Below are 16,800 nucleotides of genomic sequence, written 5' to 3' on the forward strand. Positions count from 1 at the left end.
CGGAAGCGAGCTTAACTTCGACTTCATCAAACCTGGCGTTTGTCTACTCTGTATCCTACTGATTATGACATGAGTCAGACAGGATTGCAAGGCATCCACTCGCTCTTACGAGTTAGCTACACACAGAAATTCTTGGGTGCACGTAAGCAGCAGAATGTTGTCTGGTTCCCGTTCACGACCGTAGTTAGGAGGCACGCCCCGCCCGGCCAGACACCAACGCCACACTCTTGGTTTTCAGCGCGAGGCCATGAGGATCGCAAATACTTTGCTCGCGCACGATAATATTAATTGCAGATAGGGTTTACGGTACGGTTCTGTCGGCGTCTGTCAGAAGCGCAAGGAACCGCCGGTCTTGACTGTGACCACAGCTGAGGTTTGTTACGGTTGTTCCCCACACCCATATGATCAGGACTATTAATGCTACGCAGAACAAGAGGGAAAAGCCTCTGTAACTTTATGCGACGGCAAAAGATTACGGTCTTCTTGTCCGCTATCCAAGCTACCAGTGTTGACTACCAGCGTCAGCCTACGAAATACTACCAGATTTTGCGGGAATTAGCGCTGCTGCGTTTGATATGGCCGCTTAGAGTGTGTTCTCTCGAACTTTAGGGCCGGTTGGGTATGGCGGGATGGCTGCCATTTCTTATACCGGTAATATGGTAGCTTTTTGTTGTTGTCGAGATCCCTGGCCGACGTTTCCAAATCCAGAAACTTTCCGTTAGACAGGAACCATTGCTCTGAAGTGGCTTTCGGACGCTCGGTCAAGCCCCACCTAAACCCCAAGCTTGTCATTGATCTTCTGAACCAATCTAACTGCACGCAAGCACAGGGTTAGAGGGAGACAAGCCGGCCCCAGTCGCACTACACGGCGACGCTAAGTATGTTTGAGATACGGATGGCCGCCGAGTATCGCTCTTCTTTTCCTTACTTCTCTCCCTCGTTTTGTCTTTTTTGTTCTTGGGCCTCATATGTTTTCTTGGATGGCCAGGTAGCCTGAACGGAACGACGATCACCGCCGCTTATCCACGTATGCCTGAACCAACGCCATGGTTTTTCTTGAGCAACAACTCGGGTGGCCCCGCAAAGAAGAAAAAAAGCTGAAGCGGGATGTCATCACCCGAATTCGCTATTAGCTGGGTCATGGGTACGAACCCTCCAAGACATTCTGTTCATTTCCATAACGCTGGTTGGTGGCCCCTCACGAAAATCGACTCGTCAACGGCGTTTTCAAAATTGCCAAGTTTTGGCTCCTGGACCGCCGTTTGTGTACCTAGGCCCGCACTCGCTTAAAATGCGACGATGGGGCCGAAGGATCGGCCGGAAAGGGCTCCACAATACCCCGAGACGCAGGCCCGTCAGGCCGCTTCCTTCGGCACGACAGTTCGTCCGACCTGTCCGCTGGGCCTCGATAGCCCAACGTCTCGGAGTAAGACATAAGGCCAACTGCTGCATCAGTAGCAGTACTCACTCTGCCTAAGTATGCTCCGACCAACGCTTACGGGCAGTAGCCCATAGACAGCGCTGCAGCATCGTAGCAAAGCCCGCTCAGTGCCTCGATGAATCATCGTTCATCCATGTACCGCCCGATTCGGGGTTTGTTGTTCACGATGCCGTTTGCCAACAACCAGGGCTCAGCTCCGCTCCTGGAGGGAGGGAGGGCGGCTTGTAGGTTGTAAGCTCCGTCGGCAACATGAATCACCTTCGCCCGGTCGTAATGCCATGTTGTTTGTTGTTCACTAGGCTGCTTCATTACGAGGCTTGATGGTGATGAAGCGCACATCAGCATTCATCTTCCCATATCGAAGCGGGCTGAGGTTGCATGCGGTTCCCAGCAACCTATACTTAAAAAGTTTTTGTCAGAGACCAAGTATAAGACTTTAGCCATCCCATCTCTACATCAAAGCCTGGTCCAAAACAATACATAACGCCATCGACGCTGGAGATCAATAGAAGGCAATAAGCAAGCAGCCATTCTATTCTGGCATACATACACACCCCGATTATCGTGCGTAATGTCTGTCAGCGAAACAGAACCGAAAAGGCCACCAATGACCGTGCTAGATAAACAAACCACGCACGTAGACCAACATGGCACAGCCGTCTTCAAGCCCTCGCGAGAATTCCTCCTCGCCTTCAGCGCCCTCTGCACCATCGCCCTGGCCGTTGCCCTCGACGCCACGACCCTCTCCGTCGCCCTGCCGACAATGTCACTGGCACTTGGCGGCACCGCCCTCGAGGCCTTCTGGTCCGGCACCAGCTTCCTGCTAGCCAGCACGGTGCTGCAGCCTACCGTCGCCGGGCTTAGCGGCATATTCGGGCGCAAGCCGCTGGTTTACGCCTCGGCGCTCCTTTTTGCCGTGGGCTCCATCGTCGGCGCCATCGCAAACAACTTCGCCGTCGTGATCGCCGGCCGGACGATCCAGGGCATCGGCGGCGGCGGGATCCTGGCACTCACCGAGGTCATCATCACCGATCTCGTCCCGCTCGCCGTGCGCGGCCAGTGGTTTTCGCTACTCTCGGCCGTGTGGTCCGTAGGCACCGTCACGGGCCCCCTGATTGGCGCCGGCTTCGCCCAGAATGTCTCGTGGCGCTGGATCTTTTGGATCAATTTACCAATCATTGCGTTGGGCGTCGTCATGATATTCTTCTTCCTCAAGCAGGTCAGTGTCCCCGGCGGCGTCGGCGCTAAGCTCAAGAGGTTCGACTGGCTCGGCAGCTTCCTGTTCACGACGGGCTCAACGAGCTTCTTGTTTGGCATGTCGACGGGCGGCGTCATGTACGAGTGGTCCTCCTTCAGATGTCTGCTGCCGATGATTTTGGGGGTCTTTATCATCGTCGGGTTTGGATTCTGGGAGCTCAAGTTTGCAGACGAGCCCCTTATCGACAAGGGGATATTCAACAACTGGACCATGATCGCCAATTACATCATGACGGTGTTTCACGGCATGATTCTTTGGTCCATTCTGTACTTCCTCGGTAAGACACCTAGCACCCCCCCTCCCCGTTTCCCATTTCAACCTTCTTTTACCACGATTGGAGCTGACATTCTCAAAAGTACTCTACTACCAAGCCGTCAAGGACTACTCCGTAATTACATCTGCTGTGGCTTCCCTCCCAGAGTCCCTTACCGTCGCGCCTGCTGCCATGGCTGTCGGCCTCGTCTCGGGCGTCACGGGCCGTTATCGCTGGTCCCTCTGGTCCGGTTGGGTCATTACCACTCTCGGTGCCGGACTCATGTGCCTCATGCGGCCATCCACCACCATTCCCCAATGGATATGGCTTAACATTCCGATCGGGATTGGCACGGGCATGCTCTTTCCTGCCATGGCACTCTCGATACAGGCGGCCTGCGAGCCGGCGCTCAACGGGCAGGCCGCGGCGTTCTATTCGTTCCTCCGCACGTTCGGACAGTCGGTAGGCGTCGCCGTCTCGGGTGTCATTTTCCAAAACGCGTTCCGGATAAGATTGGAGAAGATCCCAGCCCTCGCGCACGCGGCCGAGGAGTACTCGCGCGACGCAACCATCGTCGTGGACGTCATCAAACGGATGCCGGAAGGGGACGCAACGCGTGCGGAGCTGGTGGAGGCGTACTCCGACGCACTGCGGGCGATCTGGATTAGCTTGATTGCGTTCGCCGGGTTCTCTTTGCTCATCAGCGTCACGGTAAAGAAATACAGCTTGGATCAGGAGCATGTCACCAAGCAAGGACTCGCAACAAGCGACGGTACGAGCAGAGAGGATGTGGAAAAGGGGGTCCGGAACGGGCATTGAGGCGGTGTGGTGTTGAGATGTAAAGTAGAAGTTTCTGCCAGAAGGAAAGAGTCCGATGATATTTCTCTAGCGGCTGGGACCATTTTTTGAGTGTTGGGTACCTTAAGCTGGGCATGGAGTTTGGATTAACGACATTTACTAGAAATATCAAGACTTCCAAAAAAAGTCTCGAATTTAAATATGTATGGCCGCAGATAACTGTGACATTTTGCCTCTTTTCTCTTATAAATGCACTCCGGCAAGAGTTCTCATTCGCGGTTTCCTCCTTTGACTGGATTCTGTATTGAATCCGACTCGCTCCTGGCGTAATGAGTACTCATATCATATCTGTGCCTTCCTTTATTTTCCCTGCCTACAGAACCCCTGCCGCCGAATTCTTTCCATCGAACTTTCCCTACCTAAGCTTCCTCTCACTCATCAGCTTGCTCCAGTCAACCTCAATCTTAAAGCATCTCTCTCATCACCTCCGCTGTCTTCTGTGAATATAACACTCCTGCCTCCGCCGGACTCTTCTTAAATGAGCACTATCTTTGCTTCTTCTCACTAACAACCTCCAGTTAACCTCAACCTCAAAACAACCACCAGCCTTTCCTACCTTGCCAATCAGGCAATCTACCTCACCAGTTTCAATTCACACAAAACTCAACTCAAGTTCACTTTGCTCACTATTCCCTCATGCCCTCACCCCTTTGTGGACAAGGTGAGTCCAGTCTTGCGTAAAAACTCAACCCTTTATTGAAATAAACCTCTAGCCAGCTCTGTACCTACTGACTTTGAGCGTGTCTAAACAGCATCATACTCATCCACATTCCCTATCTAAAATAAAGCACATCACACAAGAACGCCACTTCCTGAAAGGATTGTGAACAGAAACCATAACCTATCAAAGGAAGAAAGGTTGAAAGGTCAACTCTAATAATAGCTATCCAGCATACGTACTCCGACCGGCAACAAAATGTGTATCCGAGTCTACCGACACTACACTGTATGCGGCTGCCTCCTTGCAACCCAAACTTCCCTTCACAAGTGCAGCCATGGTCCAGCTTCGCCCCTATGTGGCCCTCACCATAAAGTCGGAATTGTCAAACGCCAGGGCGAGGAGTGTCTCTACCATACCCACCTCACTAAGCAGAATCGCCATGCTCCTGACCAGTCTCGCAAGCCGCGCTTCCGTCAGCCTTCCGGTCCAGGTGTCACAGACAAGGAAATAGCCATGGCAAAGCTGGACTATCTTCGAAATCTTGACATGCAGGAGCGTCTCGATCACTTCAAAGCCAAGGGCATCAAAGGCTCCTACCGAGGTGATCCCAAGCCGGTGCCTAGAGGCGGAGCTGTGGTGTTTTCAAGACAGTTTGACGGAACGGAGTTTATGGGCCACCACCCCGGCGAGAACACCGACTTGACGGAGGGAGACATAGCTCAGCAGAAAGCACGAGCCCGTCTACGTGACGACTTTCTCACCACCGTCCAGAAGGAAGCCCTCTTCGATCCAAGCGACGAGTCCCTGAGTTCCGCGTGGGATGACGACAATCTGTGCGCCGAGACCAGCGAGGCGGACCCTGACGCCATGGAGACCACTTTCTACAGCGAGGGAGCAGAGCCGATAGTGCCTTCGGAGGCGATAGGGGGAGCAAGCGATGCCATGGACGTAGACGGGGTGGACCAGGGTGGTGGCATGGGGCAAGCCGAGGACGACGACAATTCTGGTGGCGCAAACAAGGAGGACTCGTCGCAGAATGAGGAAATTTGGCCGCCTACGGGTGTCGAATGGACAGCGAAGCTCAAGTACATGACCGGCTTCCGACATAATCACACTTCTACCAGATAATGGCCGAGGGTTATCGATACAAACAATTGGTTGCGTTGCTCAGGGGTCAGCCATCAAGATGGGTTGGACCTCTCAGCATTTGGTTGACCGTGGCATTTGGGACATGGCTTTATTTATTCCACAGGCTAGCGTTGATACCCCAATTCAAATCATGAATGCTGGATTTAGTGTTGTAGACGTGTGCTTCTTGTGCCTCAACTCTTATGTGCAGTTTTCCAACCCCCCTCCCCCATATAAACCTACCTACCTATGGAATGTAAACGCCCTCACGCCCAGCCGTATATTCAAGCCCATGTTGGCCAAATCACTAAAAATCACCCACTCACTATGGTCGATACGCCGCTTCATGCCGAGCTTAGCTCCGAATCGGCCCGGTTGGGTATTGTCGTCCCCCTACACCAGAGATGACGGGGCTGCTCCCGCGTTCCTTCCACCGCTGTCTATCATCCCTAAACTCACGGTCACGAGCGTCCCATGGGGGCTCGCCCCTTCCTCGCATCCGGTCCACGTCAGCATGGCTGCTTGTTCGGCGTTGCGCCTCGGGCCGCACAAGGTGTCGCTCCCTCCGTCGGCGTGCTTCAATGTCCTCTTCCCTCTCCCAGTTCACAACGCGTTCTCGGTCTCTGTCTCGCTCCCGGTCGCGCCTGCGATCTCGATCTCGGCCACGATCTCTCTCACGGTCTCTCTCACGTGCTCTTTCTCTCTCTCTCTGTTCTCTCTCTTCCATCTCTTTACGTTCTCGAGCTTTGAACCGACGCCGCCGCTCCTCCTCGGAATCCGACGCTTGAGAGTCATCCGACCCGATGTCAGGCCAACTACGGTGGAGCTTGGATGATGGAAGATTCTCCTTGCTACGGCGCGACGGCGGGTCGCTTCGGCGACCAGAGGTGCTTCGGTGACGTTCCGGTGACCGGCCATTGGGAAGGATGGACGTCACTTTTTCGGTGATCTTTTCCCTCAGGCCATCCACGATGGGTATGCTACGACGACGCGCATCCTCTGGTCTTAGATCGGCACGATGAATACGAGTTCCTGGGGGCGGACCATGCGGTGCTGGTGGCGGCTGGGGCACCGACGCTGGACCCATGCGCCGGAAGCTCGGCGGCGGCGGCTCGTTGGAATGATGCGTGTGAGGCCTCCGCTTGCTTCGAGGACTCGCCGGCTCGTCGGAATCGGACGTCGACGATGACGAGTAGTGTCGAGGCTGGCTATGTCTGCGGGGCTGCATAGAGGGCCTGCTGGGATGCAGGTGCTCGGAGGCGGCGTGGGCGGCTTCCTGCGGAGGAGATGGGAAGTCAGAGAAGCTACGGCGACGACGGTCGTCCGGAGAGTTCTGGCCGCGGGATCGATCTTGCTCGGGGGTCCTCGGGATGTTTAGGCGCGAAGGGGGGTACCTATTCGCAGGATGGCCTGGGACATGGCTGTAAGCTACAGGAGGCCGAGTGGGCGGTGCAAAATAGTCTGTCTGCGGGCCGCGAGGAGGGGGCGACGGCTTAGGTGATGCCTTGGGATAGGGGTTGCGGACGTGCACATAGGCTGACTTGAACCTCGGCTCGTCTCTCTCTACAGGGCGGGCGGGTGCAGTCTTGGGAGATGCAGGCTCGTCCTTTGGCGACGCAGCCTTCCTCAACTTTTCGGCACATTCCTTGTGCCATTTCTCTATCCCAGCATCCGGCAGGCTAGGAAGAGCCTCTGCAGGTAGATCCGGAGGGAAGGGCTCGCCAGTTTCGGGATGCTTCAAGTTCCAGCTCCTGACGGCTTGCTGGATGAAAGGCACATGCTCCTCGGGGCTCAGCAGAATCTCTATCGACTCCCATCGAACGAAGCCACGCAATGTCAACGCCGGGACGGAAGGGGCATCGAAGTCGTTGTCGGAGGGCTGCATCGAGTGTTGACAGCCTGTAACCTGCCAGATGTATGATATGGCGGGGTGGGGCATTTCGATGAAAAGGGCTACGATAACATGCGGTTAGCACGCAATCCATTGCGCAGGGAGATGGGAGTGGCGGTGCCTGCTCACAGTCATAGTCGCCGCCAACGGCCTTGTAGAAGGCAGCCAGCTTCTGAGGTGTTAAGGCCTGGACATGTTTGTCGCCAATGTCGGTGATCTAGACGGGGGGATGTCAGTGTGTATCCAGCCAGAGAAGGGGAAAGCGGGGTGGGCGAGGACGGGGCGAGGGCGGCAGACGTACAATATGGAGGGCGATGGCGCGCAGGAGCGAGTCGAGTATGGGCGTCGGTGCCTTTTCTGGGCTAAACAGATAGCCATAGTAGTTTGAGGGTTTCGGGTCGGAAGGCCGAGTCTGGGGCTGGGGTTGAGGTCGAGCAGAGGACTCTTTCGAGTCGGCCTCTGCGGTCGCCGTCGCCATTCGGAGCCGAAGTCTACACTACATCCAACGGGGGTGTTTTTGTGGGCAGGAAGGTTCCGGGACGACAGTGTGGAGATGGGATGGGTCGGAGAAGTATAACGGATGTGGCGCGTGCTGACGGACAACAGGCGTGTTGTGTCGAGCACGGTGAGCATCGACTCGGTGGGTAATGCGAACGGCAAGGCCAGACAGGTAACAGATGGATGGGTTGAATGGATGGATGGCCAAATGGCAAGCTGCGGCCGTTGAAGAGAGTCTGTCGTGTGGCCCAAAGTAAGGGTTCAGACAGATGGCTGGCTAGCGCTGGGATGCAAAGCAGCGGTCGGGTTGGGGGGTATCGACAACTACTAATACTCTAGGGTATCTTGGGTGCGAGCCGCCGCCAAAACATCATCATACGAGAACGAGACTCAAGGCAGAAAGATCTAGGCTGCTGAAGCCAAGGCGTGAGTCAAGGCCGGATGGATACGCAAGAGAGAGAGAGAGAGAGAGAGAGACCGAAAGAAAGCGCGCCGGGGGGGGGAGGGGTGTACGCTAGGAGACGGCTGATATGTTTCTGGTGGTGGTGGTGGTGAGGAGGATTGGCGGATGATGAGTGGGCGAATGAAGGAGCGGAAGACGAAGGGTGATGAGGATGCGACTGGTTGATGAGGATGCGACGGGCGGGAGCTGATGATGTAACTGAAGTACTCGGACTACAACTCTGGGCAGGCAGGGTACCTGCGCCTTGTTGTTTGGACGACTCACCTGGAGGTTGGGGGGGTCAGACTCAAGAGATGGATGGATAGTGTACACACGATGGGGCTTTTGGGGTTGGTGTGGAGGACTGTTGGACGAGTTCCCGTCAGGCAGAAGTTAAAAGAGCGGCAGCACTTTTGACTTCTCTCCCTGCCCCATGCAGACGCGCAGGATGCAGGCAAAGAAAGGTAGGGAAAGAAACGGGAAGGAACACAATACTCGCACATAGGTATCTAGTGACAGGCAGACTGACAGGGCAGGGCAGCGTCAGCGGTGGGTGGCAGGCAAGGCATGTAACGCCTACCTAGGTAGGTAGGTACCTGTGTGTGTAAGAATAGCGATTAAACAGGGAAAAAAACGTTTGGCTGTTGGATTGACACGTGCACCCTGGCGCAGCAGCTTCCCTGACGGACATAATCGTGCCCATAGTTGCGTCTGGGTACTTCTATCTGCGCTGAATCTGTACGCAATCTCCAAGTACTCCTAAGAACCCACTCTACCACCTTACCAACATAGTACATTAGGTACCTAGGTAGTGGGTAGGTACCTCCAGTAATTAGTATCTTCTCCTTCATGGCAATCTCACTGCTCTCAATTGCCCTCTGACTTGCATGCCGGCATCCTTACTGGCAACTCGGCTTGCCCAACATTTGACTGATTATCTTGTCTTGGGTTCATAGTGTCTACACACAAATGACACTTTTAGAGAAGTTTGACTTGCAGCCCCAACCAATTAACCCATAAATCGACTCGGTTCGGTCTCTGCCACCCTTGACTTTGGACAATTCTACAGTACCCCACGAAAGAATTGAAAAGTGAGGCAAAATGAGGCTGGGCAGCAACCAAGACCCCGAGATGTACTTGCGTGTATCCATACGCACGGTAGAGGGCCGAAGACGCCGGTCGACGATGGGTGCCCAGCCCGGCCAACCCCTGGGATGCAGCCTGGAAGTCTGCCCAGGCCAAGCCGTCTACTGGGAGACGGTCTGCCGCAATGTGCCTCGTTGCCGAGGCTGCTGGCCGCTCAGCCGCCGTTACGGGGATTGCCTGGACGGCGACGCGAGAATCGCAGCAGCGGAAAGTCTCTGTAGAGAACAACAACCCTAACAGCGCACAACATATCCTCGACTGAGGTCGCCCGAACAAGCCGACAGGCCAAAAGGATCGACTTGCAGACGATGACCCAAAGGATTCAACGCTGAGCACGCAGTGGAAGACTGCTTTCATTCCATTCCAATTCTTCCCAGGAAGCCGAGGGAATGAATTCAAGGTACATCCGGTCTGTTGACAACCCTCGCCCCCATGCTCCGGAGGAACTGCTGGCTACCGGATAGTGAGCTACGACGGCGCATTTTGCACGAGGCCTGACACAACATAGCACTGCAACTGTGCTTCACTCTGGCAACCCCACGTCTCCGTCCTAGCCACTGTGGCAGCCGCGTAAGATGCAGTCGGAGCCAGGGTTTTGGGACAGGCTCATCTGGCGGTGAGCAAGATGAGCAAAGATGAACGAACAAGGCTTGCAGGGAGGAAACCCCTGTTGTACATTACGTCTGCCATGTATAATCATTTCTATTGGCACCGCTTGGTGACACACGATGGCAGTATTCGAACATTACGGACTGCACATAGGCTCGTCTTCAGCGCCATCTTGATCGAACGTGAATCTGGTTCCGTGCCTTCCTTCGCCTTACCCCCCTCCGGGCTATCGCCCCCCCCCCCCCCCCCCCCCCCCATCACGGTGACGATCGACATGCTTCGACGAGAAGCAGACCTGCCGCGTGCTTATTGAAAAGCCGCATACCAAAACCCGACGGCGGCGGCGGCGAGAGAGATGAAGCTCCTGACGACGTTGAGCGCCCGCCACCTCGTCAGCAGCTCTGTGGTCTCGGACAGCCCAAGCGTACTGGCGCCCTGCGCACCAGCCAAGAGTGCGTTGTTCGTCGACGACATGACGGTGAGGGTGAAGGGCACGATGGCGAGGCTCAGGGCTCCGGCGGCGGCGTACGGCTTCCACGCGACACTCTGGTGGAAACGGTCATACGCCGAGTAGGCCAATGACAGAAAGGTAACGAGCGCTACTTTGGGGCCGGTCGAGTGGCCGGTCAGAAAGAGGTGTTGCCACAGCCTCAGTGCATGGGCTGGCTCCGAGCCGGTTTGGAGGATGGCGGGGACGCTGAAAATGGATAACGATGCCGTTACGCCTGGACTCGACGTCAGCAACCAGCGTTGGCCCCCAATGACATAAGCAAGGGCTACGAATAGCGACCTGGAGGGGGGAGGGGGGAGGCAGCCTGCTTACCAGCATACCAGGCACACCCAAGGATGCCGGTTGCAGTCGTGATTGTGTTGGCTAAACCGAGTTGCGACATGTTGGTCTCGATAGGATGTTTGTTAGGCAGGCTGTGAACGCCGAAGGGGGTAACGATTTAACGGCTGATGCGGTGACCAGTACAGAACTCGGAGTCAACCAAACTTTCATGCGATAGGGTCTTCACGGGAATGTGTCAAGTTCTGCTTTTTAGGACGATTGTTTATCTCTTCTATGTTCTGCATTCGTTCCCTTAAAGGTCACTTGGGGCCCTTCGGGAGCCCTCGCCGACCATGTCGGGGAAATGGCGGACGATGCGAAATGTCCGAATATCGCCGTCTGCCCCGGTCCGGTGGCACCGCTGCCGCCGTCTGCGGCACCCCTTCTTAAGCGGCTTGGAACATTCAGAAAAGGCCGAGCATGGCCAGCCGAGAGTAACTTCTTGAGCCTGCCCTCAATGTGTTCGGGACCCAATTACCACACCTGCCTTCCATGTCGGTCGTACAAGCTCCGGAGGGCGGGAAGGGGGCGAGGTTCAAAAGTCCGGGATGAGCCCGTTCGTTTGGCCGTTCGTTTGAGGTTGAGAAACTTACCCTCATCCCCGTTCGCAACAAACTGTGGTATTTCTGGGCTATTGCTTCGGCCGTCCGATGCCGTGGCCAATGAGTATCGTCTCCTTTCCCCCGTCTTCGCTAGTTTCCTTCCACACCTTGAGCTTCCGGAACCCCCACTTGCCCAGGATCTTCTGGCTGGCAACGTTGTCCGGCTCCGTCACGGCGGTCATGATCTCGTCCACAGCAGCCTCGCCGCCGCTCCACCCCCGGACGGTGGCCCGGTCGACGCTGAGTTCGCGCTCCGAGCGGGGCAGAGACCACCAGGCGTCGAGGAAGGCCTGGACGAACTCGGTGGCGTAGCCACTGCCCCAGAAGTCTTTACGAAGCATGTAACCGATCTCGGGCCAGCCAAGCTCGCCGCCAGAGAGATGCTTGCAGCCGCCGATGCCGATCCACTCGCCTGTCGACCGCAGGCAGATGGAGAAGTCGTAGTTGTCGGCGTCGTTTGGTGGCAGGCACTGGGCCAGCTTGGCCCACGTCTCGTCCACGTCCGCGTCAACGCGGCCGGCCGCCGACCACCTCATGACCTCTGGCTGCGTGCGCAGGACGTGCAGCGGCTGCAAATCATCTGGGGAGATGGGCCGCAGGACGAGACGCTCGGTGACGATGGGTTGCCGCGAGGCGTGAGGCGGCAGGGGTATCGTCGGCAGGACGGCTTTTACCGTCACGAAGTCGAGAGGTTGGACGTCGGTCATGTTCACTTTCGTTTCCCCCCATGGCGTGTGTTCTTCCGTCATGCTGTTGAGTTGGCTGTGTTGTGAGGTTGTTTACTGTTCTAGATTGCAGAACCTGCAGGTGGTTTTTTCCCCCCTTCCCATTTCTCTTTTCTTCTTCGTCCCAGCACCATGCCCATTGCCTATTTTATCTGGTCTTGGGATTAAGTCATCGGCATTGAGTCATCTCATCGGACAAAGGTCCCCAAAACGCCCATGACTATTGCTGACTGAGAGCCTCGGCGCTTGAGCGGCGACGAAACTGTAGAAAGGCTCCGCAAATGAGTCGTAGGAGCGGAGGACGACCGAGGGACGAACGTCCAGCAGCATTTTCATACCCACTACACTGCTCACTGTATGTACCTGTTTATAGTGCTGCGCAGAGGATGTATCTACCCTTCTAATGTAGGCCTGTGGCAAAGGAATACCGGGCAGCCCCATTCTCTGGGTTTAAACTTTTCTTCTGTCAATATCGTCGAGGTTTCCGCACAGGCTGAGGTGGGGTTTTCGGCGCAGGTAACTAGCTGTACCAGTGCCCCTCCCCCCCTAGGAATGTTCCCAGTGTGCCGAATGCAGCTCTCGGACCACCATCCATTTCCAGCCTTCTGGGACCCTCACAGCCTACCCAGAACACACATGCACACAAACAAACACACAACACATGCCCCAATCCATTCACTTCGTCTCACACTGTGCCAAGAGTTGTTCATGACACTGAGCGAGAGAAAGTCAACCCTCCAGACTACCTTCTTCCAAGCCACCACCAGCCCTGGTTGTCCGTACTCTAATTTACTTCCTTTGCTTCTTGTCTCACGGTCCAGGAAACCCGTTCTACTTTATCGATGCATTGTACCGACCCCAGCTGGGTTTCCCTGGAGTGACTCCTCGCTGTCATCACTTGAGAGGTGAGAGAGGTAGATGAGAGGGGAATTTGCGAACCTAATCCGAGCTAGCCAGCGGAGACATATCCACATTCGTCAACGTCAGCAAACACTCATCACACTCGCTCAAATTCACTAAACAAACAATGACGCCGCCGGCATCTTCGGCCACGACCGCCCGACAGCAGCCCGACCCCGGCAGCGGGAGCGGCATCGGCAGCGGCAGCAAACAACAACTCAGTTGCGCCAACTGCCGCCACCGTAAAATCAAATGCGACAAGCTGCAGCCGCGCTGCGAGCAGTGCAAGCGCTCTGACCTCGACTGCGTTTTCCCCTCGCGGAAGCGGAACCGCAAGCCTCGCCAGGCCAGGCAGAACGAGCTGCTGAACCGCATCACACGTCTGGAGAGCATCGTTAGTAAGGTCGAATCGGGCAGTCTCGATGGGCCCTCCAGGCCCTCCAAGCCGGCCGTCGCTGGAGCCGCGTCCACCGGCAGGAGAAGCGCCGGCCCCGTGGTTGATATGAACGACGCCGCGCCGTCGCCTTCGGAAGGGTGGGACCCTCAGCCGGCCCCGCCGACCAACTACATGAGCGCTGAGTTCTGGGAGAACCTATGCTCGGAGGTTGAAGGTATGAGACAAGCCCTGGACCAGCCCTCGGAGAGCGAAGCATCCGAAGATGAGGACCCGGTGTCGACGGCGAGCCCCGGCTCTGTTGCCGTCAGACCACAAGGCCAGAGCCAGGGCCAGAGTCAGACCCCGCCAGCGCTGCCGGGCTTGCTCTCCAGTATCGATTGCCACAGTACCGAGGAGTTGAAGCACCCGCCGCGCGAGCACATACTGTATATGTGCAACGTCTTCTTCTCCAACATCGACCCGGCGTTCAAGGTCATCCACCGGCCAACCATCTCGGCCGAGCTGGAGGCCTTTGCCAACTCGCCAAACAAGCGCGTCGACGTCGCCACCGATGCCTTGTTCTTTTCCATGTATTTTGGTGCCATCACAGGGCTATCTCATGAGGCTTGCCTCGCCAACCTGGGCGAGGAGAGACGCGTTCTCGCCCAGAGGTACAGGGAGGGCGTCGAGAAGGCGTTGCAAAAGGCGGACTTTCTCAACAGCACCGAACTCAGGACTCTCCAGGCGCTGACGTATTATGTTGTAAGTTTATCATCACTCGTCTCACGCGAAATTTATCCCCCCAAAAGTAAAGAAGACAAAGAAAGAAAGCTCATGACCGACAACAGTGTTTTCTACGCAGTCACAATGCCAGCCGAGCCTCGTGGGCCCTCATCCCACTCGTTGTCCGCCTCGCTCAGGCTCTGCATCTCCACCGCGACGGCCCCTCGCCCCCACTACCGCCCTTTGAGGCCGAGATGCGGCGCCGCCTGTGGTGGATGATTGTCGTGCTCGACATCCGTGCCGCCGAGGACCGCGGCACCGAAGCCTCCATCCCCCGGCAATCTTACAACACCAGGCTACCATTCAATTTAAACGACGACGACTTAAACCCGTCAATGACGACACCCCTCGAAGACCGAACGGGGCCCACCGAGATGACGTTCTGTCTCTGCACGTCCATGTCGTCGGGCATCTTCGCCAACTTGCGGCCGAAGCACCCGCAGCTCGCCTTGGATGCCGACGGATCCTCGGAGCTGGCGACGTCGGAGGACGAAATCATGGCGCACGCGCAACGCCTCGAGGCCCTCTTCGGCACGGCACCGCCCAAAACTCCAGCCTCACCGTCCCAGGAGCAGCAACAAGAAGACGTTCGCAACCTCCCCGCTAGCCACGCCGCAGTGACGGTGCGCATCATCATCCTAAAGATGTGGCTCTCGGCACAGTATCCCTTCACGCCGCGGGCGTCGACGGCGGCGGCGAAGCCTCGCGTTGCGCGAGAGACGATGCTCCGCACGGCCGTCAACACGATCGAGCTCGTTGAGCTTAGCACGGCGACGTACAGCGAGCGCTTCGGGTGGTGGATCGACAGTTACGTGCAGTGGCACCCGCTCGCGGTCGCTCTGGCAGAGTTGTGCGTCCAGACGCGCGGGGAGCTGGTGGACAGGGCGTGGAAGGTTGTAGACCGCAACTTTCATAGCATGAGAGAGCGGATAGCGGATACGAGAAGGGGCACACTGTGGAGGCCGTTGAGAAAGTTGCTGAGGAAGGCAAGGGCGGCGAGGGCCGAGGCGTTGATGGGGGATATGAAGTTGGAGAAGCCTTCCGCACCGCCGGCTGTTGGAAGGACAAAAGAGGGGAAGATGAGGAGGAGGAGGAGGAGGAGGAGGAGGAGGAGATGGACGATGGCAGGGAAGATGAGGATGCTGACGTCGATGTTGACGGTAACAACAAAGACGGACATGGAGATGGAGATGGACATGGACATATCGGCGGTGGCTTTCAGCAGGGTTCGAATGGGCCGGTGCTGCATCCGGCCCTCCGAACGGACTGCATCGGCATCGGAAGCGTCGACGACGGTGGCGGCAGCATGGTCGGTCCCGGCCCGAACACGGACCCCCAGACCACCTTCATGACGACGACCACAAACGCCATCGGCCAGGGAACACCGATGACGATCGATGAACAATCGCCGCCGTCGCTGCCGCCGGCGGGCCATGCGAACATGCCGAGCGTGCCGTACGGGCTGGTGCCCGAGGACATGGACATGTTCGCAAGTGGCCCGCCGCTGTGGGACCACCCGCAGTACCTAATCAACCACTTCGGGATCCAGATGAACGCCGGGGATTTCTCTTGGGACACGAGCACGTGGAACGATTTTGTCACCGACGCGAACTTGGAGAGGTCGCCAGGGGACGATTGACGACCTCGACGAGATAGGGGGGGTTGTGACGGTGGATGAATGTACGATATACCTGATGAATCACGCCGATCAGTCTTTGATACTCGAATGAGACACACAATCTTGACTCTGGCTACCGGTGGAGGGCGTGTGATGCTAATGTCTGCGAACAGGCGTCGACTATGATGCCGCTTGATATCTGCTCCGATTTCCAGAGCCACCCAAAACGTAAAACCGGGGCGAGAATGGACCGAGGTTGCATTTGCAGCCACCAGAGACCCGGATTTTTTTTCAAGTTGCGGCCAGCATGTCACTTTCTAGAGTTGTGGAGGCTGAAGACGTAGGCGCCTTGTCACCGTCTCTACCCATAGACTTGCCGAAACTCAGTATGGTTCTCGCATAAGGAACAGATGTTTTCAGGTATCTGAATCACGAAGCAACAACTTCCGAAGCCACTCCGTCATGGAACAAGCACAGAAAAAACTCGTAATCGACGACTAAAGGAGGTTGGGTTGGCATTGGTCTGTCTACCTAGACGGCGCCGGACGTCATGACATCCCTCTTCTGGCCGAGCTGATTCCAAGGGGTTGCTGTACCGCGCATCGTCTCATCAAGAAGTCATAATTCACAGGCTTCGTACGCAGGTCATCATTCGCCCACCCCCCCTCCTCGTCTACCAAGAAGGATTGGTGCCTTTTCTTTCTCCAATGCTGGCCATGCTCGAAAGATGTTTTGAATTGAATTCCATTTCTTTTTGGTTCGGCCTTCCCGCCTGCCTT

The 16,800-nt window shown here is 56.4% G+C and overlaps 6 protein-coding genes across 6 annotated transcripts; 3 read left to right on the top strand and 3 right to left on the bottom strand.

Moving 5' to 3' along the window:
* Positions 1–2,012: 2,012 nt before the first annotated feature.
* CH63R_05865 (Major facilitator superfamily transporter) lies at positions 2,013–3,771 on the top strand (the record flags this gene model as incomplete). The annotated part of the gene is made up of 2 exons (XM_018300840.1): positions 2,013–2,976; positions 3,056–3,771. The coding sequence occupies 2 exons, from the start codon at positions 2,013–2,015 to the stop codon at positions 3,769–3,771; spliced, it is 1,680 nt and encodes a 559-aa protein (XP_018158690.1).
* A 1,213-nt stretch (positions 3,772–4,984) lies between these two features.
* On the top strand, positions 4,985–5,599 carry CH63R_05866 (uncharacterized protein; the record flags this gene model as incomplete). The annotated part of the gene is made up of 1 exon (XM_018300841.1): positions 4,985–5,599. The coding sequence occupies one exon, from the start codon at positions 4,985–4,987 to the stop codon at positions 5,597–5,599; it is 615 nt and encodes a 204-aa protein (XP_018158691.1).
* A 355-nt stretch (positions 5,600–5,954) lies between these two features.
* On the bottom strand, positions 5,955–7,968 carry CH63R_05867 (uncharacterized protein; the record flags this gene model as incomplete). The annotated part of the gene is made up of 3 exons (XM_018300842.1): positions 5,955–7,552; positions 7,620–7,707; positions 7,792–7,968. The coding sequence occupies 3 exons, from the start codon at positions 7,966–7,968 to the stop codon at positions 5,955–5,957; spliced, it is 1,863 nt and encodes a 620-aa protein (XP_018158692.1).
* A 2,523-nt stretch (positions 7,969–10,491) lies between these two features.
* Positions 10,492–11,078, bottom strand: CH63R_05868 (putative N-acetyltransferase, GNAT family; the record flags this gene model as incomplete). Its single annotated transcript, XM_018300843.1, has 2 exons — positions 10,492–10,910; positions 11,009–11,078. The coding sequence occupies 2 exons, from the start codon at positions 11,076–11,078 to the stop codon at positions 10,492–10,494; spliced, it is 489 nt and encodes a 162-aa protein (XP_018158693.1).
* A 570-nt stretch (positions 11,079–11,648) lies between these two features.
* Positions 11,649–12,326, bottom strand: CH63R_05869 (Acetyltransferase; the record flags this gene model as incomplete). Its single annotated transcript, XM_018300844.1, has 1 exon — positions 11,649–12,326. One exon carries the CDS (start codon positions 12,324–12,326, stop codon positions 11,649–11,651), a length of 678 nt encoding a protein of 225 aa, XP_018158694.1.
* Positions 12,327–13,371: 1,045 nt separating this feature from the next.
* Positions 13,372–16,042, top strand: CH63R_05870 (fungal specific transcription factor domain-containing protein; the record flags this gene model as incomplete). The annotated part of the gene is made up of 3 exons (XM_018300845.1): positions 13,372–14,382; positions 14,469–15,299; positions 15,320–16,042. 3 exons carry the CDS (start codon positions 13,372–13,374, stop codon positions 16,040–16,042), a joined length of 2,565 nt encoding a protein of 854 aa, XP_018158695.1.
* Between the last annotated feature and the right edge of the window lie 758 nt (positions 16,043–16,800).

This window comes from Colletotrichum higginsianum, chromosome 4, assembly GCF_001672515.1.
Source record: "Colletotrichum higginsianum IMI 349063 chromosome 4, whole genome shotgun sequence".
NCBI lineage: Eukaryota > Fungi > Ascomycota > Sordariomycetes > Glomerellales > Glomerellaceae > Colletotrichum > Colletotrichum higginsianum.